Raw genomic sequence first — 26246 nt, 5'->3', positions numbered from 1 at the left:
TGGAGGCGGGGATGTATAAATTGTAACTGGAATAACCCAATGGTTGAGTGAAAATAAAAGACTGATGCAGTTATTTCATGGTAAATAATGGCGATGTTAAGCTTAACATATTATTAAGGGTGTCTACGTTTACACGTTTCACGTTTAACCGACCGTAAAATGCAGTATCCGTTTAGGAAAATCACTAACCGTTTAAACGTAAAAAAAACCAAAAAAACATACGTTTACACGGTTAACCGACCGGATTGTGGTCCGTTTAAACGGTTAGACAAATAACCATTTATTTACACCCGTACATATTATAAAGCATAATTATCTCTTAATATTTTAATGACTAGCTTTTTGTTGACAATTGGTCCATGCTTGTCACATCAGCCCTACTGGTAGCACACATGATTGTCAAGATTACTCACTGCAGTAACATCTATTGGAGTTGATATAAATATTACTTTGGCTTATCATTCTTGATGCTTTTCACAAAATATATTATGCACATAGAATGACTTAATATCAGTGTCCTAGTTAGGAATTGAGGTTTGCCCATCATGTAACCATAATACATCAGGATTCAGCAGCCAACTATAGCGCTCAATAAGTCCATAATCTGGTTTAACCGTTCACCCTGAGGTGTCAGGGACAGGGTTAGGGTTATAGTTAGGATAGTGTGCGGGTATTCCAAAATTGGTCCACGGTTGCTAGCTATATGACACTGTTTTATACGCCTAAGATACTCAGAAATTCAACTGACTGAACACAAAGTGCCATTTTAGATGTGCACAAAGTTTACACATCTACTGTGTCATATAAACAACCTTCGTCCTGCCGTGTTTATTCAATTGAATTGCCGAGGATAGGTGATCATTTTTAAATTGAAATACCATCCTTCTGGGGTTCAGCCTGATTGAGGATCAGATTCTACATCCGTGGAATGTGTGGAACATGCGTGATCCTAGCTAGGAAGATCATACTGATTACCTTGCAAAGAGTTGGTAAGAAGTCATCATACATCATCAAAAATTCCTTTTGGTTTTTTATTCCCCAAGAAATCCCTGTCCGAATCCGATTGCCAACCTCCGCCACGTGAACTCCTTCCGCTGCTCCCCATGATCGGTTTCGACCTCGAAGATGACGAACTGGTCAATTCGTCCGTATACTCCGACATGCTGTCCTCGTTATAGTCAATGGGTTCGCTGTCGCGGAGCAGTTCGATCTGTGAATCATCCGGCTCCCGTTTGGTATATTTCACTGTAGGTGTAGATTGGGAAGGAAAAGATATGGCACTGACAGTGGAATTCTGAGAAGTAGGAGCAGGCACTGTATGGATGCATGGAAATAAATAACAGTATGTAAATCAGCCCATCATTAGTCAGTCATAACCCAGTAGTTGTCATTCATATATAAGCAGTACTATGAGCACAACAAGTATCCAAACAAAAGCCATTTCTTAAAGGGAGTCTCCGCCAATCATAATAATTATATGTTAGAAAAATAATTATCAAGCACGAATCACATGGTTTTATTTAAAACAAACTCATATTGACAATAAAAACGAATAAAAATAGTCGGCTCTCAACACGCGGTATTCAAAATTCCCGCGCCGAAATTGTCTAAGTGCGATGACATAATGGTTATTTGTGCTCAATTGTCGTCAGCTTTCACTGTATTATTGGGAAGTCATTGCACTCAACAATTTCGGCGCCCGGGAATTTTGAATATCGCATGTTGAGAGACGGATGTTTTTATTTGTTTTTATGGTCACTATGAGTTTGTTTTAAATAAAACCATGCGATTCGTGCTTGATAATTATTTTTCTTACATATAAGGCATAATGTTGTGATTGCAGGAGACTCCCTTTAAGGACACTAAAACTAAAGTAGTCAATAAATGGAGAATTTTGTTCTGTGTATTTTGATACCTCATTCGGCATAATATGACTTTAATTGAATAGAAAAGAGGTCTTCAAAAAGTTACGAATATTTACATTGACTTTTCTCTTGAAGCACAAAGATATTGAACACAGTGGAATGAGCGTTAAAAAAATTGCAAGAAGACAGAATGTATGGTGCTATCAAAGACTGAAAGCCCAACATGCATATTGTAGGTGAAAGATCAAAGAATTTTATCTGTCAAGCTAGATTGAACCTGTAACAATAGGCAGCGGAAATTGCCTGGAAGGAGGAAATATGCAAATTTGGTCATTCAAATACGTATCACTTAGTGGGATGAAGTCTCACCATACTGAATGGGGTACGCATAACAAAATTCTCCATCTATCTATCACTATTCTATAATTTAGATTTAGTGTCTTTAAAACGTCTTGTGTGTTTGGATACTTTTTGTGCACAGTAGACAACAAACAGGTGGTAATATTGAATGTTTATGAGTACAATGGTAAGAATATTTTCAGGAGGTGAAATGTGGATTAATATTGTTCCATTCAACTAGCTTTTGCCGAATTGAATGGAACAGTCCACATTTTACCGAAAGAATATATTGTTTCCATTGAACGGATAAAAACATTCCAAATTTGTTTTATATAACTCATATATAAATTCCTTTTCTTCCACTCAATTTTATAAATCACCATCTAAACTCTATATTTCTCCGCATTTGTCAGCATTGCTATGGTATAGCTGCGCATGAGTGCAATGGAAAATTTAAGTATTTTTGCAGCTGCCACTAAAAATAGAAAAAATAGAAAAAAATAATCAATAGTAATTGGTCAATCAAATGGCAAGAATCTTTGTATGAGTTATAAAAGGTCCACCTATTTGTCATACACACCTATTCGAGTTATGTAAGCTATCCACCAGTGGAGCTTCTGCGACCCCTACGCAGAACTTCCGATAGTGGATTATCTGCGCACGGTGGACGCAAGGAATCCACAGTCGGATTTTTCGGCGCATGCACTGAAAATCCCTCCGTATATAGTTCCGTGGAGTAATTCTGCGCACGGTCGCAGGGAATCCACTGACGGATTTTTCGGCGCTGACGTCGCTGAAACTCCCTCCGTATATAGTTCGGTGGAGTAATTCTGCGCACGGTCGCAGGGAATGACGGATTTTCGGGACGTCGCTGAAACTCCCCTCCGTATATAGCTCCGGTGGAGTAATTCTGCACACGGTCGCAGGGAATCCACGGACGGATTTTCGGCGCACGCTTTTAATCATCTCATGATTTGTTATGATTTAATATTATTAAATGGTAGAAAGTATGAAATATTATTAGGGCATATATGTTTAGATTCAGTTCTGCGCATTTTTCATGTTTAAAAAATAACTTGTTTAAAAAAATATATATTTTTAGAGTCAGAACGGTGGAATTTTTCTGCGCTTGCGGTCGCAGGGAATCCACAGTCGTACTTTTCGGTATGCGTGCACAGAAACTTCCTCCGTATATAGCTCCGGTGGAGTAATTCTCGCGACGGTCGCAGGGAATCCACTGACGGATTTTCGGCGCACGATTCTTTGTTATGATTTAATATTATTTAGGCCTATATGTTTATAGTCAGTTCTATGATCAAGTATCATGTTTAAAAACATGTTTAAAAAATAACTTTGAAAGTAAGAAATATTATATATATATTTAGAGTCAGAACAGTGGAGTAATTCTGCGCACGGTCGCAGGGAATCCACGGACGGATTTCGGCGCACGTGCGCAGAAACTCCCCTCCGTATATACCCCCGGGGAGTAATTCTGCGCACGATCGCAGGGAATCCACTGACGGATTTTCGCGCACGCTTTTAATCATCTCATGAATTGTTATGATTTAATATTATTAAATGGTAGAAAGTATGAAATATTATTAAGGGCCTATATGTTCCAGTTCTGCGCATCAAGTTTCATGTTTAAAAAACAAAACATAACGTGCGCCGAAAATCCGTCAGTGGATTCCTTGCGTCCACCGTGCGCAGATAATAATCCACTATCGGAAGTCCTGCGTAGGGGTCGCAGAAGCTCCACTGGTGGATCATGTACATACATGCCTATTCACAACTGACACTGCTATGGAATGTTTCTATCACTACAATGGAATGGGTACTACACATTGGGCATGTCAACTCTATGAAACCAAATAATAAACCCATCCAACAAATGGGCTGCCACCCTGAATGCTCTTCTCAGAATTCACCTCTATGGATTTACATATTATTGTGCCGCTCTATATTAACATTATATGCACATTTGCAAACCAGCTTTCCCTTAATTTTGTAGGTGTTTTATGCAAAGTATACAAAACACTCCCAAAAATTCAAGGTACTGAAAGACCAAATTACCAAGTCTGTTCTCATGTCATCGTATTCAATATTCAACTTGAGACATGAGCCAAAGTGGAATGTCCAAGAAGTCATATAACTTTTTCTTCCCGCCATGATGCATTTCCTCATTGTTTATATGTATTTGCTGTTTGTAATTGTGTTAACCCTTGCTTGAGATCGGTATGGATCTCAGTTGATCTTAGGGATATATATTTTTCTTCTTTTGGTTAATAAAGATGATTAAATAATAAAAATAACACAATACAATATCCCTCTGAACTCTGGGCTCATATAATTTGACTTTGTGGCTAGGGACCACAGAGACAAGGTTTATCAACTCACCATGGGGCCAATATAAACTTTTCAGGGCGCACATTGATTTCTATTCTGTCATTAACCTCTAAATGAATACAGACAGATCACTATGAATGAAGCTAACTACCGGGTATTACAACACATAAATCACAAAATGCTTATGACAACTGATAATAGCAGAGATGCAGGGTTCGCAGGTTTTTGCCACAGGTGGAAAAAACCGCGGTTTTAACAGTGGTTCAAACCGCTTGGCAAAAACAGTTTTTGCCGGCAAAAATGGCAAAAACTAAAAAAGTGATTTAGAGTTTAGTTTTTTCATCTCAAAACAAATTATCAAGTTACAAAAAAAAATTTTTGAGTGTAACAAAGCCAGATTTTGTAATTATAAGTAACATACTAAGATATTAAAGGTATGCGTTTTCATTACTCAAGTGAAATGTGGCGTATATCAAATTCAAAACCTTTTCATTTTAAGGACTTAATGAGACAAAAAATATGTTGAATGATTCATTAATTAGAGGTTGTGTGCTACTGTTTATGAGATTTCTGTTACTTTATAATATTTGAGTAAATGTGAGTTTTTGCCAGTTTTGCCGGTTTAAACCGGGCAAAAACAGGTTTTTGCCAGTTTTTGCCACCGGCAACGGCAAAAACAGGTTTTTGCCGGCAAAAACCGAACCCTGCAGAGATGCCACTCAGTTTCACTCAGAAAACCTGATACTTGTGGCATCTCTTAAAGGGCTGGGGTATGAGCGTTTGGACAGTATTTATTGTGGGACATTAGAGCACATCAGACATATCATTGCATTCTGAATACGAAGAATGTCCTTCTGATATCAAATAATTTAGATTTTTGAAATTAGCAATGCAATACACATTTTATGGCAAATGATTAAAAATTGATATTTTTGATATTTAACAGTACTCGAAGTTAACTTAATAAATCTGGTGATTTATACTTAAAGTGTATGTAGGTGGGATGAAAAGACGATCAATTGAAAATTTTGACTTTTCGTCAAAATTTAGTTTGGGACAAAAATTAGTTTGGGAAAAAAAATCCATATCTTCAATATGAAAGGTCAAAATTTTCAATTGATCGCCTGCTTTTCCTCCCAGCTACATACACTTTAAGAATATATCATTAGATTTATAAAATTAACTTTGAGGACTGTTATATATCAAAAATGTGAAAAATATCGAATTTAAATTATTTGTCATAAAATTTGTATTATATCGTGAATTTCAAAAATGAAAATTATTTGATATCAGAAAGACATTCTTCGTATTCAGAATGCAATTCGATATGTCTGATGTGCTCTCATGTCCCACAAAAAATACTGTGGAAACACTCAAAACGCTCATTGCAGATCCCTTAATACCACAGAATTTCATCTACAAGCATAGTATGTCTCTAAATGAGTGTTTTTTGACTAAAGAGACCTTGTTGCTTGTTGATGGAATTCTACAGTATATTGTTAGCCAAAATCAATGAAATGGTAAATAACACAAACAAATTTGTCACAACATGCTATTATAATAGGCTGTTCACACAATATGGCCACCTGCTCAACTTGTGTGAGAAATTGAACATTTGGAATTTTGATTACGAATAAAGAAAACTTATTCCTTACCTCTTGTGGACCCAGAGCTTGCCCTGCTTGTATCACTATCACTCCCCCTGCTACGGCCAAACCTTGACCCCTTCACTGGACCCTGGCCATTCTCCTGGTCATCTCGGATGTGGAATTTTTCCTTGAAGCTTCTTTTTTCTATTTTCACTATCAATAGCTCTCTGCTTTTTCCTTCTGTCTGTATATTTTAAGGATAAATGAAACGCATGTAAGGATTGAATCAATCAACCAAGCAAGTTAAACAAGACACCATTCAGCAGAACTACCAGAGATACCGTAAAAACTTGATAGTATAGCACTTGATGTGCTTACTATCGAGCACTTTTGAAAACATGAAATTGTACCAAAGTCGGGAGCTTTACCAACTGAGCTAATGGGGGTGAGACACAAATTTGCAGGTTTACTTGTTCGTATATAACTATGTATATCGATGATGTGCTCAAACCCTTTACACTTTTGTGGATGGGGCTCTTCATGTTTGCAAGTTTTCAAAAGCACTTGATAGGAAGCACATATGCTAACTATCAAGTGTTTATCATGTGTTATCAAATCTTTGTGCATCAAAATCAAAACAGATACACATACCTCCCTTGCATTTCCTTTCAAGCACAATTTTCTCATACATGGAACTCTCACAGTGAAAATACATTATTATCAATTAAGAGTAGAAGGTTATATCCCCAAATGACAAAAATTTCAACATATGATGACCTGAGACTTTGTTTTAAACGACTGAAGTGTAAAAACCACAATTTTACAGAGTGGGAACAGATATGAGCACACCGGTTGGGTTATAAAATCAATGTGCAGCAGATGAATTTGGGGGAACTTTTCATCAAAATTGTAAATAATCATACAATTTTGATAGCAAAATTGAGGCAAGTCATCAAGTGAAGAAGGTTGCAATTGGTGGCAGGAATGGGACTGTTCTCAGATTGTGTCCTGTACCCATTCTCAGTTTGTCAAGCTGCCATTCATGATAGAGGGGTCATATTGTGGTCCAAGCATGGTCTCCACCCAGCAAACACAAAAACGTTTTAAAAACGTTTTAAATAAGTTATATTTTGGCTTTTGGTTTAGGTAAAATGTTTTAATAACATTAAAATGTCGGGTTATATAAAGATCATGATAACGTTTTAAAACGTTTTGTATGAAAACACACTACAACAATATTTTTTAATGTTTTCAAAAAATGTTATTGTAAACTATTTTTGCAAACATTTTTGCCAAATATTGTGTCAATATTTAAATAACATTATGTTAAAATGTTTGAACCCAGCAAACACAGAAATGTTCTTAAAATGTTTTTTCAAAACCTTTTAATAACATTTAAATGTCGGGTTATATAAAGGTCATGAAAACGTGTTTAAAACGTTATTGAAAATATTTTGGGTAAACATTTTTTTTAAAATATTTTTTCAACCCCAAAATAACATTCTGTTTAGAATGTTTTGTATCAAACTTTCAAGAACGTTTTTGGAATGTTATTAAAACGTTTTTATACCCTTTATATAACCCGACATTTAAACATTTTTTGTAAAACATTTTTGTTTGCTGAGCAGTAGATTATCAAAAAATGTTTTTAAGATTATGAAAACGTTTTATACTCTTAATATACCCTTTATATAACCCGACATTTAAACGTTTTCTGACAACCTTTTATAACCTTTTGCGAATGATGTCGAAAACGTTTTGTGTTTGCTGGGCAGTTATAGTGAAATCTATTTTAAAATTTTAAGTCCTACATTCATAATATCAGGTTTGCTGGTGAGCCTTCACTGAAGAGTGGCTCATGGAGCAATCAGAAGACTTCCATTTTGTTGACACAGATGGTTTCAAGAAAAATTGAGCTTGATGCATTAAGGTATGCAGTGACCATGTTCAAAAGTGAGGAAGAATTTGGCTGGTACTCTGTCAAATATCTTGTTCTACAAATTTATTGACTGCCCCTCATATTTGCATCAAATGAAAGGTGATTAAAAGGTAATTAACATGATATAAAATCTGAAAATGAGCTTTTCACTACATTGTCCCATTGGGTTATTCCAGTTGAAATCCATACACCCCTTACGGATGACATAACCTTAATCTTCCACACAGGGTGTAGATGTTTAATGAAGCTATCCATTTTGGTCTCACTCCCTGTGTGTTAAGGTCATGTCTTCCATAGGGGTGTATGGATTTCAACTGGAATAGCCCATTTTGCTTGATTTGCTTCAACTCACATACCAAGTAAGAGAAGATATCTTACATTTCCCATAATTCTTTGCAGCATGATGTATCACCTCATTACATCAAATGACACTCCTATTACTTTGTACAGATTCCCTTTGTTTTTGTGTTGAAAATAGACTGGCTAAACATGGGTCGATATATATATATAGTCAAGAAATAAACATATTTTGCAAGATCTGGATGTGCTCTGTTCATCAAGGTACTTTTTGTCACTATCAATCCATGTTGTACCAGCAAATCAGTACAGAAAATTAAAATGGTAGAAATGCATTGTGGGAAGTGTAAGACATCTTCTATGGTACAAACCTTAAATACACACACTGCCTTACCTCTCCTTACTAATTCCTTTCCCTCATCAATCAGGTCAGTTGTCATGTCTTCATCTCCAACAAACTGTTGGAATCCAAGGAATGATAAACACCGACTACCAAGATGGAAGTAGGTTGCTACACAAAGCAGAACCACTGTGATAGGGTAGTAGATATAAAAACCCTTTTCCATGAAAGGCAGGACATCCAAGTGCCGGCCCATAATCTGCAGAAAGAATAAAGTCAAATGTGTTACATGCACAGAACTTTTATCTGTCCTTCAATTCAATTTTGACATCAATTGGAAGGACTTATACTCATCAGTTAAGTTGCAACAGTGTAGCGTTTTTGAGTCTACATCTGTCGCTTGGTTGGTCAAGTCATTGCCGATTTATATGTCGTTCAGAAATTGCTGGCATGGTTATGGTATTTGTGCTCATTTGTCGTCAGCCTTCATTGTATTATTGGGATGTCATTGCTCTAGACAATTTCGGTGCCGGAATTTTGAATATCGCATGTTGAGAGCCGGCTGGTTTTATTCGTTTTTATGGTCATTATGAGTTTGTTTAAAACCATGTGATTTGTGCTTGATAATTATTTTTCTAACATATAAGACATAATGTTGTGATTGCCGTACATTTCCTTTAAAATAGCTTTTGATATTTTGTTGAAGTCTATGGCCAGCACACAGAGTATCAACCTCCATTCTAGATCTGACACAAGATAATTGTGGAACATGTTGCCAAATGGAACACACTCTTACAGTGTTGGCTTTCTATTCACCCTTTGCACACATCCGCCATCTTGCTACCAAAACGAGGTCCTCCCTGCAAACGCATGTGCAAAAAGTGCATTTCTATTTCTCACGCTTTTTGAGCAACACGTCAGAAGGCTTTTGCAAAGCGTACACGGCAGTTAAAGCCTGGTTTGACAGGCGTACACACACGCAACACTGACTTCGCGAGTAGAATCTCGTTTTGAGATGACCGTGTGATCAGTGTATACTTACAGATGTATAAGATGTTTCCACCATATCTTGTTTGCCTGTCACATGACCATCCAGATGAATAAGACCAAGAAAATTGAGGCAGAGTGGTGGTGTTAAACGACACAGCATCCTGTAAACAAACAAGTAATGGACATTGTTTGGTATCGCATAAGATAAAGCAAAGGTCATCCTGAAATTCCACTAATTTGAGTCAGATCAAGCAGACTTTCCATAGATTTCCAATTTTAATATTCCATGATTTTTTAAATTATCACAATTATTTCAGGCCGACAGACAGGACATCATAAAATAGGCTTCCAACAACCCCACAACACGTCCGATTACCCATTTCCTCTTTTCTATCCTTAAAAGGCAAAATTCCTTCTTTAAAACTGAGAAGTAGACCCTGCTTGATCAATAATTAGCTCTCTGGCCCCATTTAATAACAGCACTGCTTCAAAGGAAGGTGACCAGATATATTTGGAAAATGAAATTTTTTAAACCTCATAGGGGCCCTAACATAAAATGCTGTCCCTTTCAAGCATTCATGCAAACAGAGCATGTAAAAGTTCTTTGTAAATGTGACTAATTCCTATGGAATTACTGACATATATACAGCGTTATACTGGTAGTCTACAGTATTTTGTTAATGATAATCATGTAATAAATTGATATCAAATGAAAGATCCTATTTTTCTCATTAGCAAATAGTTCCAAATCGGTGTATTGCCGAAGATATCATCCAAAAACTGTCCAATTAGTCTTGAACGTGGTATACTACAGTCAAGACTAATTCAACAGTTTTTTGATGATTTCTTCTGAAATTTATTGATTTGGAATGCCTAATTTCAATATATTAATAAGAAAAATATGAGCTTTCACCTGACACCAAAATCTGCATTTTGATGGGGTAAAGTGGGTGAGGGGGCGGGGCTGTCAATCTGGTCACCCATCAGTAAGTTTCTCCACACTTCAGTGATCTACAATATAAGAATCACAATGCAGGGTCCACTGTGTAATGCAGTCAAGTAAACTGATGAGTATGAGTGACAAACGTTTCAAGGTCATAACTGAATCAAGTATACATGCATTCATGGAAGGCACCTAATGTTCCTATATAAAATGTAGAAACTGGTACTTACATTCCACAGAAGAGGAGGCTGTTCTCGTCTGTCTGGTGATGTGCCGCCAGATGATAGTAGTTGAATACCCGTACTTTGAATACAGTGTAGTATGAACACCAGCATAAATAAGCTATTATAATACAACATAATATCTGCAAACAAACAACAGAAACAGTCTCAGTTAGTGAGGTATCAAGGAGCAGTTTGACTAGGAGAGTATATAGATTCTGCCATGTTTATGTGTCACTCATGGTGGTGAGGGGGGGGGCAATAGTGTATCTCTGGAATATTTCCATGCACTTGACAAACTTTGATTCCTAACCCAGGCCTGATACCAGGTCTTTTTCAATGCATCTAGACTCAAATCCTGTAGCTAATTGTAAGGTAGTGTATTTGGACCAAAGTATTCAATTAAATACAAAATCATGGAAAAACACATGATTTTTTTAAAACAATTTTCTAAAATATCGGGAAACCGATATAAATCGGGAAAATATCAGGCCTGCTAACATAGTGCTTGCTTCTACAAGATGTGTGATTCTACATGAAGTACTACAAACAAAAACTATGAAATCGCTCAATGCTCATTAAGATACTGTAGGGGGGGGCAGGGGGGCAGAGTAGGGGCAGAGTGCCCCTGACAAAAAAAAAGAAAGAAAAAAGTGCCCCCCTGACAAAAAATGAAAGAGAAAATCAGGAGGGCAAAGGAAAAAAAAGGGCAAGGAGCCCTTTTCTAGCCAAATTCAGGGCCAAAATAGTGTAAAATACAAAAAATGTTCACGCTACGCGCGCACATTGTAACAATATAGCCTTTTTCAGTAGGATAATGGGCGAAAATGATGTAAAATACCTTTTTTTTTCCCAATAAGGCCTTTTTCGGGAAGCTCAAAGACATACAGTCTCTATATGTATTGTATGATGCAACTGCAATTTTTTTTGTCTGTGCCCCAAAAATTTTATTTTGCCCCCCCTGACCAAGAAAGCTGGCTACGCCCTGTGTATAACATTTCAAAGTGAAGTCAACAACTTACTTCTAAACATAAATAATTATAATTTCCAGCAGCTGCATCAATGAACACTGCAAATATAGACAGCACTGGATCGGTGCTAAAAAACGTCACTTCCGACCAAACCACCATGAATGAGAAAACGGCCAGCAAGAGTGCAAATACTTTGAGACATGTCGGCATCATCCAGATTTTCAAATACCACTCCACTGTTGGCGTGCAGATGTACTGACTAACACCGGTGTATTCCGGATCAAACGAATGCTGGAATTCCTTTAATTGATAAAAGAAAGATTGATGGTAACAACCAACACAGTCAAAATGTTGTCATGCATTTTAAAAGTTTAAATCTTTAAACTCTACATTTGTAATTGCATTCCTTTGTTTTCTATGGGCAATCACAAGATGTGTCAATTGGTCGGGCATGTTGGGGCATTTTTCACCAACTGGGAATAACCCTAAAAATCACCAATATCTGATGAAAAATTGCCAATTTTGTCACTCGCTTTACTTTGATTGTTTTTTTAAATCAAACTCAATCCACTTTTGCAACAAATAGGGCTAATTTTACAAAAAAAAAAAAAAAAATATTACCACAACACAAAATTTAAGTTGTATCCATATTTTTATCACCAGAGCTCGATTTTCAGGGAGGACACCAAGGCCATTATGCCCTCTTTCAATTTTGGCTTTGGTACCCCAAATCTTTTGTCAACTTGAAGGCATTCTTCATCACTTGTTGATATTGAAACATCTGACCACCCAACCCTGTCTTATACACTTGAGTAAACAATTTTTTTTTTTTTTTTGCCTAAAGCTGAATTGATCGCAATAGCGATTAGTTTTTAGCAAATGAGATAGAGCTTTTTTTGTTCCGTTGGGACGAGTGCACGACCTCATTGGTCAAATACCAATCGCTTGTCACTTAGCGATGGAGTATAACACTTACTTTTTATGATCGTTTTCATTCTCTTGTAAATCTTCCAGATGATAAGCTTTAGTTAAGAGTACATCCCACTGTGTGTCTGTACGTTTCTTGGCTTGTAGGGCAAAGATCACCTTCTTATGCAGTCGGATTAACTCTTTATCACTCGGTACCTGTAATGTTCACAAAAGATAAAAAGCAACAAGTGTAATAACTTGAGGAAAACTTTTTAAAAGGCAAAACAAAAACATGTTTCATAACATGTAAACTAATATTAGACTTATAATGTGCCAAAAAAGTTACCTTTTTTAGAGTCTTGGTTTGGCAGTGATGTAGCTTGCGACGCCAGTGTCTTCATTGAGCGTAGTGTTTACAATTCTCTGGTCACAATCCACCTACTGTCAGTCAACAGGGATGCCAGATACAACCTGTCCGCCATCTACGATGATCTACTGACATTTGACCCACTCATCAGGTGGTCATGTGACACAAGGATAACACTATAATGCAGCTGAATGAAGATGCCATGATGGTGTCTCAAGTTACATGCTTTCTTTACTGTTACTTTTGGAGTCTTAATCATGCAAGTGTACATGTGATTTACATTTAATGAAATCATTCGGACTCTTTTTTAATTTACTTACCATAAGAGTATTACCACTTTTAGTGTCGTAATCCTGGAAGTCATCTAAGTGTTTTGTGAGTGAGTCTTGGAATGTTGTAGGGCATTTATCTATGATGGTATTGACATGTTTACGCAATGGGTGATTGTATCGTACTCCATCCGATGCTCTCCTGATATCCTGAAACACAAAACCAATTAAAACAAACACAATAATACTTGGCAATTGTTCTTTTGGTTCACAAAACCTGCCTTTGTTTCATAACTTTGATAGCCATTCCAAGCAATATGCTATCGCCTTTCACCGTAAGACTCTGGTCAATCCTTCATGTAATTTTTTCGTGCAAGCTTACCCTAACATTATGCCTAATCCTAACCCCAATCCAAACCCTAATCATATCCCTAACCTAACCCTAATTATGTGTATAATTAAAAGGAATAACCAACACTTGGACAAAAGGAGAAGGAATAATCAATTAAGACAATAGGCAAAATATATAACTCCTGATCATGAGAGGATGTACAGGTCTGCTGTGTGCTGTTGTGTCAGTCTACTTTTCGTGAAACAACATAACCAAAGACAGTGATTGTACAATTATCAAAAGATGTGCTTGCGCCATAAGTGTGTGGTCTTTGCGTAGTATGCTCGATGCAACTGCGTGCCCAAGTTGGCTCTCATGATCGAGAATTGGATATTACACGTACAGGACAAATGTATATTATAATTATATTATCCTTACTTTCATGGAGTTTGCAGTTTCAGCAGGTCTATGGGTACAATACTAGAAAAGTAGGGGTGTGACTTCACAGGTAATTATGTGCCAAGGAGCATTATTTCTTTTTGCAACCTGAAAACCTGATAGGATTAGTGTTTAGCATTATGCAGCCCAATATGGTTGTAATTAGTAAATATTCACTGCCCGGATATGCTATGTAATTCACGGGCCAGTACCCGTGGTGATGGATTAAGTCATAGTAGTGTGAGACATTTGCACTCACATTTTTTAATAAATTGTCTCCAAACATTTGTGAGTCAGTAGCAATGGTATTTGGTGAAATATTAGACTTTGCCATAGTCGAATTTTGATAAAAAATATGTTATTATTAATCATGATGAACGCATTCCGTTCAACTCAAAATTATACTGATGTTTATTAGAATTAAAGTGTTCAATAGTAAAATGGTCATAAAGAGGTTTATGATAAATTAGATGATTAGTGACAATAAAAGTTATATTGAATGCAACATATCTTGCATAATTATAATTGCTCACTCAATATGGAGCAATTCTGATTTTGGAATCTACCAGTTTATTGATCGCGAAAGCCCGAGTAAAAAATCCGACTAGATGTACTTTGACTTTTAAGCAGAACTTTGGTCTCTAAAACACCAAGTACCAAGCATGGTAGTAAGACGCGCTAAATGTACGTCCATACACACCACTGAGAGTTTAACTTTCGCGCCAGATCAAACGTGCTGCAAATTCCATAGATTGCTGTGTACGATGTAGTTAATGGTAATGGCTCGTGCCCAGAGGATTTAAACCATAGCGAGATCTGGGCGACCAATCACAAGCCAGATCCATTTAAAGATGCATTACATCATGGCCAATTTTAGTTCTGGCCTAACTCTCCATAGAGTCCTGTGTTAAGAATCTTAACCGCAAGTCAAAGTAAGTAGTCCACATGGGAAGCTAACAAACAGAGGGAGTTCGGTGATTGAAAATATCAGATGTCGCTGAGATGTAAAAATCTATCAATTGCACGCAAATCTGGGATGCAAATTAATACAAATCAGCGTTTTATGCTTACATGTAATAGCCAGAGTATGCAAAATGGGCAAGCGGACTACGGAGAAGTCTAGTGAAATATGTACCTGCAAAATATTTCATGTTATAACAGCTTGTGCAGATACTGTTTGACCTAGTAGTTTACTTATACCAGGAATTGAACTCTGGCCTCTTGGAATTGGATTTTGTGGCTAGAGACCACCTCATTGGTGCCATTGAAATTTTCTTTCAAGCTTAAAGAACTATGGCAAGGCTTGTCTTGTCAACATATTCAAATAATGATCCTTGGGTAGCCCGTTCCTGCCCAGGTATAACATCAACAGGTCAGGACCGAATACCTGAGTTTTGGTCATTGTCTAACTATAGTCTGTCTCGTCTCAAGTTGAGTAACACCATGTTGGATTTTGCAGTGGTCGGTAGTCACTTTGAGTCCATATGATCCTCCTGAACTTTTACACCACAAAATTTAATGGGCTATTGCAGTTGAATTCCATACACCCCCTATGGAAAACAACACCTTGATTCAGTTAATCCCATTTAAAATTTACACTCCGTGTGTGGAAAATTAAGGTCATGTCTTCCATTGGGGGTGTATGGATTTCAACTGGAATAGCCCAAAGGCAATATGTAAGCACGCATTTGAAACAAACCTCTCACCTCTAATATATCTTCCAGATATTCCTCTGCTTCCGACTTCTCTGTGCTCAGTTTGGCTAATTGGAAGTATGTGTATGATAGCAAGAATCCTTTCTTAGACTCTGCCCAAAACTTTCTGGGTACCTCTACCAAGCCATAACCGAGAAGGAGAACCAGAAGAAATAAACCCCATGTATTGCTGGCTGTGATACCGATGATCTGAAGTTTTTCACTGCAAAGAACAAAGATGTAGTCACTCTTTTAAGATAAAGATGGAGTTAATATTTTTATCGGGTTCATAACATAGTTACGTATCATGATTTTTGGTAATTTTGGCAATATTTGGTTTTAGATATCGATCGTTCTCTTCAATTACGCCAAGTCACAAAGCTGAAAATTAAGTAATTAATTAGTCATTAAATAGGTGTGATATGCCACTATGTGATGCACTTTTCTGTAAACATCGGAAAAAGTACATCACATGGTGGCGTATTGTATACGATACATTTTACATCACTATGTGATGAACCCGATGTATTGTAACTTTTAAAAATAGGAAGTTAAAAGTTTTATCTGCAAAGAACAATGATGCAGTTTGTATTTAGGATTAGAAAGCATTGCAAATGGCACAAAAAGGTTTTGCTTGACATTCTGTGTTGTCTAAGAAACGCTGGTCATATGTGACTGGACGCGGCGAATCAGCCGTAAAGTCGGCCCCCGTCAATTTTGTTTTATTTCGTGTTTAGAAAATATATACCATAAGCTTTAAAATGGTATATCATTTGACTTCAAACGATATCCAAAAGCGGGGTTATGATTTGTTGAACTCTGTTCCTTCGACAAAATTGTATTTTTTATCGGTTATACATGTGTCTCTTTTTCTACATTTCTGGTAATAAATATCCAACAGTCATAATTGGCGGTCATTTCAAATCATCCCCAAGTCAACGAGCTTCAGTAATATCCTCTCATTGTTCATTGTTGATTATACATACCTAGACAAAATACAATGCTTTGTTATCTACCACTTGAACAGGATTTAGCCAAAGGAACCAAAGACAAGAACTATTCTATAGAAATAGGTAGAAGCTTATTATCCTCTTCAGCAGTAGTATTATTGATTGATTTAAACAGCGTTTGATAAGATACTTGTCACAACGAATTGATACACATATGAATACGACCTTCACATACATTTTACACTTTAACTCAGAATACAATTTGCCGAGTTTACGGCTGATTCGCCCGCGTCCACTCACATATATGTAATTGGATCCAGTTAAATGAGTTGTTTGTTGCCAATACTGATTTTGAGATATAGTCTTCAACTTCCTTTGTATTTTATTGTTCTGAGCAACACTGAAATAACTATATCTCTGAAACAATAACAATAAGTCCAAGTTCAATTAAGTTTTCACCTCTGAAAATGCCATATGAAATGAAATTGAAAAGTGAATTTGATTTGCTTGACAAGCTACTTGTTTTGCTCGATTGCATCACACTCTATTGCTTTGAGATATTGGGTTATTTCAGTTGAAATCCATACATCCCATATGGAAGACATGACCTTAATCTTTCACACATGTAGGAGATTAAGATCATGTCCTCCATAGGGGGTATAGGTATTTCAACTGGAATAGCCCATTGATGATGCAGTCTTTATTTGGGTATAATATTCTATAATCAAGTGGGTTTTCAGTGCACCAGACTTATTTATTTTCAGACTGCTTTTCAAAATTGAAAAGTTGCTTTGTCAAATCAGCACTTCAATTTTGCAAAGCAGTCTTATAATGAATAAGTCTGGTGCACTGGAAACCCATGAAATAGCAGTTTATTCATGATTAATAAGCCCTTTTGCAGTTTCCAATCAAAATACATTGTGGGTATCCATGAGACTTTTAAGAGATAAACATTGAGGACTCAGTATTTCAATGAGGGTGAACTTTGCACTTTGTATGAAACACATATTTTTTTGGTGTTGACGTCTTAATTCTGAACACTTTGTTCAAGACAAGGAAAGTATTGATGAGCTAGCTAGAAACTGCTAGTGTGAAACTAGGAAAGTAAAATCATGAAAATGCAGAAGATTGTGTTATTTATCTCTCAAACAGACCCGGATGTTGATGTGCAGTCCGAGATTTCTGAAATCGCGGAAAGGCTCATAAGTCCTCTAATGGCCAATATTTAGAGCTGATTTTAAAATACTCCACACCAGAATGTCCTCTGATGACCAATACTCACCCATCAATTTTGAGATGTGGGTTTGCAGCTACATATATCAGCAATACACCAAAGATAAGCAAGTAGCTACCATACCAAATAGCATTCTCTATTAGAGCTGATTTTAATTTACCCCGTACTGTAAAGTCTCCTGCATTGCTGTAAGATTTCATGATAGGCATGATGACCCTGTCAGGTGAACAAAACAATTGATTAACAAATGAATACAAATGTATGTATACTTTTTTCTTTTCTTTTTTACACGCCTGCTTTCATATACAGTCCACTCATTGATCCACAGATGTGATGGGTTAGTACACAAAAAAACATTGATTTTGTTTTCTTGCAAAGCCACATGGACTATACATTCAAGAATTCTGATACAAAAGCCGATAAACGTCATATTTACTTACTTTTTGAGTTAAATTTCGGCCTGCATTATCTGCCCTATAATGTTAGCTTGAAATTGACATGCTACTTAAAAAAATTCAAGGTAGATATTGGAAACTATGATCAAAAGTAGCAGATATGTTCATTTTACATACATGTGACCCACTCCAACAAAACCCAGAAAAAGTCACCTGACATGTTTTTGATTTATATGCTTCTTATGAATATTAATGAGCTAATTTGCATATTTTGCTTACATTTTCATTAATCCACTCTGCAGCTTAAACGCAATAACCGATTTCAACTTGGTATTGTGAAAGCATATTATAGCCCTGAAATGCTGTATAGTTTTTGTCATATTATTTGCATATTTATGAATACTAATGAGTTTATTTGCATATTGCATGTTATTTGTATTTACAAACCTTTGTTATTTACACACTTTTGTGTGGGAGCCACCTTAATTACGAACCGCATATTTCTAGTTAAAGCTTATTTTACTAAAAAAGAAACACACATTTTTGTTGATTACCTTTCTGCATATCACTTATTGGGAGTGAAATTGTACAAAATGCATGCATAATGAGATGATGATGCAGCATGCGCTATGGGTACATTAGACGCATCTACATCTCAGTACATCTCAGCCATGAATTTTTATAACAAAATTATTGTCGCTAAAAATGTTGGAAAATACAAGCAAATATAAATGCATCAACCTGCAAGACAAATCAATGCTTTGTATCTTCCTAACATTTGCTCTGATTGGTTCTCTGTCTAGGAGTGTATGAAAGGATCTTCTTACATATTTACACATAATTACAAAATATTGTCATACCATGTTAAAACAAAAGTGGTCCAATATATGATTTGCCAGATATCTGGTAGTATGTTCGCTGGTACATAACTCCATGGCTGCTCGCAAGGGCAATCCGATAATACATGTAACTCAAGTGACTGCACTGATCTAGTAGTAAGATTTCTAGAGGGCGTTGTGGTCTTGTTGCTAAGTAGGTTACTAGGTGTGGCCGCCGGTGAGAATGTTGCATTACCAGATGGGGATGCATCGGTAGCAGAAGGAGAATTAACAGTTGGCAGTTGATTTTCTTCGCAACACTGTCTGTAGAATGTCTGTGAACGAAATTAAGATATTTAATAGTTGGCAACAAATTCCAAATAGTAAGCCGATGTTTACATGTATAGCTCTGATAGTTTCTTTGTGACATCACTTCTGTAACATCACCTAGTGTGACGTTATCTGATTATGTTGGTCCAAAACCATTTCAAAGAAACCTTCACAGCTAACAACATTGGGTGATAATAATAGAGCTTGAAGTTCAGCAAGGTGGCAATTGTCATTAAGATTGAGTTTTAAAACTCAAAAACCTCAAAAAATGACTGGGCAATTAGGTTATGATGATATTATGAAAGAACTGGGAAGCAAGTGCGCTCCATTTTAAAAACAAAAATCAAGATAAAATTTACATGTAGACATGTAAATAAATATCACATGCACTATATCATCTTCAATGTCACTGGCTGGTTCTATCATGTGATACAAGTACAGCGAGCAGGACATTTTGCATATATTAGAACGTTTTTCTTGTTTTTTCCAAGCCTTTTTAGTGCATAAAAGGTACCGCAATAATGTGTGCCAAACATTGCTTGGCCACATACCCTTTTCGACCAGCCAGAAATGGACCCATAAGTTATATTATAGGTGCCATATCCTACGACATCAAAAAATACATTTTAAATGATTTTTACCATGTTCTGGAAATTGGACCACCATGACATGCTACCATTTACAAAATAAATTTTTATCAAGCCCATGAACTTACCGAAGACACATCAAGTGGTATCATGAAAACGATGACAAGACAGAAGTACCATGACACAAATGTTGTGAGCGTCACCAACAAATGCTGCTTGCGCCAGTCGCCATATTTATGCAGGAGGTAGACAGAGAGTAGGAACACACACAGGATATCCGCTATCAATGGTCCCACACTCATTTTGACTGGACAGTTGTGAGACTTGCGTCATGTAAATTTATGCTCTCTACATACAAAAATTATTAGGTCCTTTCATTGGATTAATGGCTTCATTGTGTTCAGTGTTTGTAAACATTAATATTCTGATACATTGCACTTTCTTCAATCAGCAACTCCAATCCACAACATGATGAATATCTGATCTGTTTGTTAATAACCTGTAAAATATTGAAAAATATGCATCTTGTTACAAAAAATAGATAACAAACTAGTTAGTATAAACTAAGGGTGTGAGTGAGTCCTGCCCAAGAATCCTATTACCCGGGCAGGAAATTCCCTGCCCAGGTACCCGAAAAACACACCAAAAAACAAAAAACACCAATCTTTTTTTTTTCCCGGTTTTCTAGTGTCCCTGGACCTAGACCTACATTGTAAATGCTAGAATCATTCATACTCTATTAATGACATCATAGCCTATTAGTGATATCAAAATGCTGACTGACCGACTGCGACAGCATTTTCCATCTCCTTCTGACAATTGAATACCTGATTGTAAGAAGGGCCCAACTCCATCAAAACTGTTTTTGAGATATTAAGAAAAAACTTAATATTTGGAAAAGAGAGCTAGTATATAGAGTACAAATTAATACCCGCCGAGGATGAGAAGGATTTCTTTTGGGGATAATCAAAGCTGAAGGGCTTGGTTTGTTTTGGGGTAACTACAAAGAAGGAGATCTGCTCTAAGAAGAATTTTTTGCCCAAACTAATATGCCTCCAAAGTCCAAACTCCCTCCCATACCTTTAACACGGTAAAATTGCGCCTGGAGGCATATTAGTTTGGACTTTTGGAGGCATATTAGTTCAGGCAAAAAAAATTCTTCTTGCAAGTAGATCACCCTTCTTTGTAGTTGCCCCCCCAAAACAAAACCAAACCCCTCTTTCAGCTTAGATTATCCCCAAAAGAAATCCCTTTTCATCCGGCGGGTATTAATTTGACTCTCTCTATATACTAGCTCTCTAATATGCCTCCTCCCATACCTTTAACACGGTAAAAGCTCTGGAGGCATATTAGAGAGTATAGAGAGTACAAATAATACCACGCCGAGGGAAAAAAGGATTTCTTTGGGGATAATCAAAGCCAAAGAGGGCTTGGTTTGTTGTTGTTTTTGGGGGGGCAACAACAAAGAAGGAGATCTGCTCTAAGAAGAATTTTTTTGCCCAAACTAATATGCCTCCAAAAGTCCAAACTAATATGCCTCCCTCCCATACCTTTAACACGGCAAAATTGCGTCTGGAGGCATATTAGTTTGGACTTTTGGAGGCATATTAGTTCGGGCAAAAAATTCTTCTTAAGTAGTAGATCACCCTTCTTTGTAGTTGCCCCCCAAAACAAACCAAGCCCCTCTTTCAGCTTTAGATTATCTTCCAAAAGAAATCCCCTTTTCTCACCCTCCGGGCGGGTATTAATTTGGACTCTCTCTATATACTATGTAGCTCTCTAATATACCTCCCTCCCATACCTTAAACACGGTAAAATCGTGTCTGGAGGCATATTACATGTAGAGAGTTAGTATATAGTGTCGATATCTTTTGGAAGACGCTATATACTAGCTCTCTCATATGCCTCCCTCCCATACCTTAAACACGGTAAAATCGCCTCTGGAGGCATATTAGAGAGTTAGTATAGAGTGTCGATATATTTTGGAAGACGCTAGGCCTATATACTAGCTCTCTAATATGCCTCCTTCCCATACCTTTAACACAGTAAAATTGCATCTGGAGGCATATTAGTTAGGACTTTTGGAGGCATATTAGTTTGGACTTTTGGAGGCATATTAGTTTGGACTTTTGGAGGCATATTAGTTTGGACTTTTGGAGGCATATTAGTTCGGGCAAAAAAAATCTTCTTGCGAGTAGATCACCCTTCTTTGCAGTTGCCCCCCAAAACAAACCAAGCCCCTCTTTCAGCTTAGATTATCCCCCAAAAGAAATCCCCTTTTCTCACCCTCCGGGCGGGTATTAATTTGGACTCTCTCTATATGGTCATTTTCACGGTAAAGGGTGTAACTTTGGATTTTTAACATTTTAATCCGTAGTGTTCTAATAAAGCCACAGAATTCCATGATTTTTGGCCACATACATGTAAATCATCTAGTTAGCAGCTACCTTTGGGAGTTACTGTGTCAGTTTTAGCAGGCTTAAATGTACTTAATATTGCCATTTTGAAAAACTATAAAAAACAGTAACATTTTTGTAAAACCCTGTGTTTTCTTCAGTTAGTTCATGGATAATTTTTCTTATCCTGAAAGTACAGTCATATGTTCAGTAAACACTGCCACATTAGATTTAATTGTGAACAGCCCTGTATTTTTGAGAACCGGACTTCGATATTTGTCGTTTCGGAGGCTTCATTTTCCGTTAACAATTGTTTTAAAACAAACTTTGTGGGTGTAGCTTTGGTTCATAATTCTTGGTTATTTCTTCACTTCTTCTTGATTCATAACAGTTGTTATCTTAACTTGAAATGGGTAACAAAAATTAGTCGATTTGCAAGCTTTTAAATTTTTTACAAAATCTTGACTTCAAAGGGCCGTTTTTCCGTTAACATTTTTGAAGCCTCCGAAACAAACTGTTCAGCAAGCTTGTGCAAATATAAATAAAAGAGCTCATCAAATCTATTTATCAAAATGTAGCAAAGTAGATCCTCAAGTCACATGTTTTTAAATCGTGGAGATATATATCACCGTTTGAAAATGGGACCCAATACAAACTTTCCGTTAACAATTGAAGCCTCCGAAACAAATGAAGCCTCCAAACAACAATAAGATTAATTATCATCTATGCATATCTAAATTGGTGTGTTTCATACTGATATCTGCATTGTAATTATTACTTGATATGTGCAGAATGTCATAAATTTAAAAAAAAATTGACATTATGGTTAATGTTTGAAAAATATACTGATATCCAAAAAATCCTGTTTCGGAGGCTTCACATGCAAAAAACACCATACTTAACAAATGGGTGAAAAAATTAACATGTGATAAATTTACAATATCTGCCGCATAGAATCATTGATTCAATATACACAAGAAAATAACAGCTTAGATGAGCCCAACACTGTTGTTTTCAAAAAAACTACTTCTGCAATGTTTAACAATTGTTAACATGAAGCCTCCAAGACAAAAAAAAATGACTTGCTGTGATAATTTAATTTTGTCACAACTGAAATTCAATACTTAGAAGCAAAGCATGAAAATTGGTAATTGTGATATTTTTACCTATTTTTTTATGTCAACTTGTAGTGGTTAGCCAAATATTTTACTTTTATGATCACCTGTGTTGTTAACTGAAGCCTCCGAAACACAAATCGCTTGAATTGCCAATTCTAAAAATAACTCCAATTTCTGTGAAACTTGGCTGGGAGGTTCCTTTCATCAAGTAGTATTTGTACATGAAGTTAGACATTCAAATTATTTTAGGAACCCAATTAAAACTTAAAAATATGTTTAAGGTTTGGAAATTTCCATTGTAAATGACACTTGATGTTAAAAATTTCAAAACTGCAATTACAAACATATAGCAAAACATGGTATAAAATTTAACTTATACCTGTTGACTTACTTTGGAATGGGATTTCACATGTATTCCAGCTTTCATGTCATAATTTTCTGAGGTTATGTAAAATACATTTTTTCTTAGATTTTAACCAAAATGTTATGGAAATGTCAAATTTTTTTAAGGTTTAAGCCTTGAAACATTATTTTACTGGAATTTAAGTTGCTTCTATGCATGATTTCAGTAAACAGAAACATAGTGGTTTGAAATTTTGACCCAAAAATTCAAAAGTTACACCCTTTACTGTGAAAATGACCATATACTAGCTCTCTAATATGCCTCCCTCCCATACCTTTAACACGGTAAAATCAGAATCTGGAGGCATATTAGAGAGTTAGTATAGTGTCGATATCTTTTGGAAGACGCTATATAAGCTCTCTAATATGCCTCCCTCCCATACCTTTAACACGGTAAAATCGCCTCTGGAAACTTGTCTTGTTTCTTTGGAAACCTCTCTTCGGAGGGAGCGGAACCTATCCCAGTCGTCAGGATTTTCAGTTTTATTTGCATGATTGTATGCTCTTTGTTTTTGTTTCAGTCTACGCTTGATCCTACCATTTATCCATGGAGAGATCTTACTACCAGACACAAACTTGGATGGGATGTTTTTATCCATTGTTTCATTTATTGAATCGCAAAAATCGGACCATAACTGATCAACCGTTTGTTGATCCACATCCATGCTTTCAAAATCCTGACTGAGCTGGGTCAGATCACTTTTGATCTGATCTTGGTTTGCCTTGTGGTACAGGAAGACCTTTCTAGGTTTACTTTTGTTGACTTTTGGTTTTATATTTATGGTCACAGACGGAATACCGTCATGGTCGCTGATACCAGGCACAACTGTATTCTTTTCTACAAGGGTGCTGTTATTAGTAAATAAGAGCTCCCTTCTTGTGGGTTTGGTCACAATTTGTTCCAAACCATAATCATTTGCTATGTTTATCAACTGCCAGCAGAGCCCGGGTTTGGGGCAGAGTGGTAAAGTTGACTGAGTAGCCCAATTTACTCCGGCCAGATTAAAATCACCTGCAAGCCAAATGTTTGGTGATTTTATAGGCATTATATTAATTAGAGAGCTAGTATATAGACAGTTCACTATGCAATAAATACAATGTTTAAGGGGGTACAAATGTACTACACCCCTGCCCAAATTTGTGCCCATTTTTGCATTTTTCTCAAAAATTATAGCGCATTGGGGGCAAGTAAGATATGGGGGCAAGGATTACAACTACTGCACTGGAAATTTTTATTTCAGCACAGACAATAGTTGTGGAGTTACAGTCAAAAATGAGGGAAAACCAATATTTGATCAATAAATCAATAACTACTTGCTTTGAGTTGCTGACTTTTCAGTACAGTAGTTGGTAGTCCTTGCCCCTATAATATACATATCTTACTTGTCACCAATGTGCTATAATTTTTGAGAAAAATGCAAAAATAGGCATAAAATTGGACAGGGGTGTAGTACTAACCCTTAACAAGGTTTAATTTAAATTATTATACACAGCACCGCCAAGAATTTATTTTTTTATGTAACAATTTTTCGGCATTTACAGTTCGTAATATAAATGTTTACTGTACGGTAGTGCCGTACTATTACGCTGACTTTCGATTCGGCGAGGAGGATTTATTTCGACCTCCTGGTTTGTTTACAAACAGAGAGGTAGACAAAAAAAAAGCGCTCGCGTGTCCAAACACTTAAGTATCAGAAGGATGGTCCACAATAGCGTGATTGACCTGAATAGGGATTAAAAAGCTGTCACGTACATTGTAGAACCATGTGCTTCTATTGTCCAATTTGCCATCAAGATTTCATGGAAACAGTTCAGACCCAGTAAAAGATCACGGCCGTGTGTCCTGAACTCGCCATCCTTAGCGTTACATGACAAATATTATGAATTTTTACACTACGGTAACCGGGTTTCTAATTAGATTATCTCGACAATCATCAACCCTAAACTAGGAAAAGTATACATTTTTGGAAAGCTGAAGGCATAAGCAATTCAAATATATACATTTCAATTCATTATACAGGGTGACCTGCAAGTTATACAGGGTGGAATAAAAAAGATTTTGATAAAAAATGGGTCACTCAATGCATTGCTTATTACCAACTTACAGTAATAAACTGGAAGTAAACAACATTCATTTGGTTTAGAGGATATGGAGAGCCAACTGACTT

The 26246-nt window shown here is 36.4% G+C and overlaps 1 protein-coding gene across 1 annotated transcript in view; it reads right to left on the bottom strand.

Moving 5' to 3' along the window:
• Positions 1-233: 233 nt before the first annotated feature.
• The window catches only part of LOC140141498 (G-protein coupled receptor-associated protein LMBRD2-like), a 29306-nt gene continuing 3293 nt past the window's right edge, over positions 234-26246 (bottom strand). Inside the window, 13 exon segments of the mRNA XM_072163383.1 lie at positions 234-1245; positions 6206-6335; positions 6337-6383; positions 8770-8974; positions 9758-9866; positions 10879-11012; positions 11892-12140; positions 12813-12965; positions 13437-13595; positions 15861-16071; positions 18081-18248; positions 19288-19580; positions 20291-20661. Coding sequence (XP_072019484.1) covers positions 1001-1245; positions 6206-6335; positions 6337-6383; positions 8770-8974; positions 9758-9866; positions 10879-11012; positions 11892-12140; positions 12813-12965; positions 13437-13595; positions 15861-16071; positions 18081-18248; positions 19288-19580; positions 20291-20464 — 2277 coding nt within the window. The 5' untranslated portion in view covers positions 20465-20661 and the 3' untranslated portion in view covers positions 234-1000.

The sequence above is a fragment of the Amphiura filiformis genome, chromosome 19, assembly GCF_039555335.1.
Source record: "Amphiura filiformis chromosome 19, Afil_fr2py, whole genome shotgun sequence".
Lineage (NCBI taxonomy): Eukaryota > Metazoa > Echinodermata > Ophiuroidea > Amphilepidida > Amphiuridae > Amphiura > Amphiura filiformis.
The sequence above is the reverse complement of the archived record's forward strand: the minus strand, read 5'-3'. Positions and strand labels throughout refer to the sequence as shown.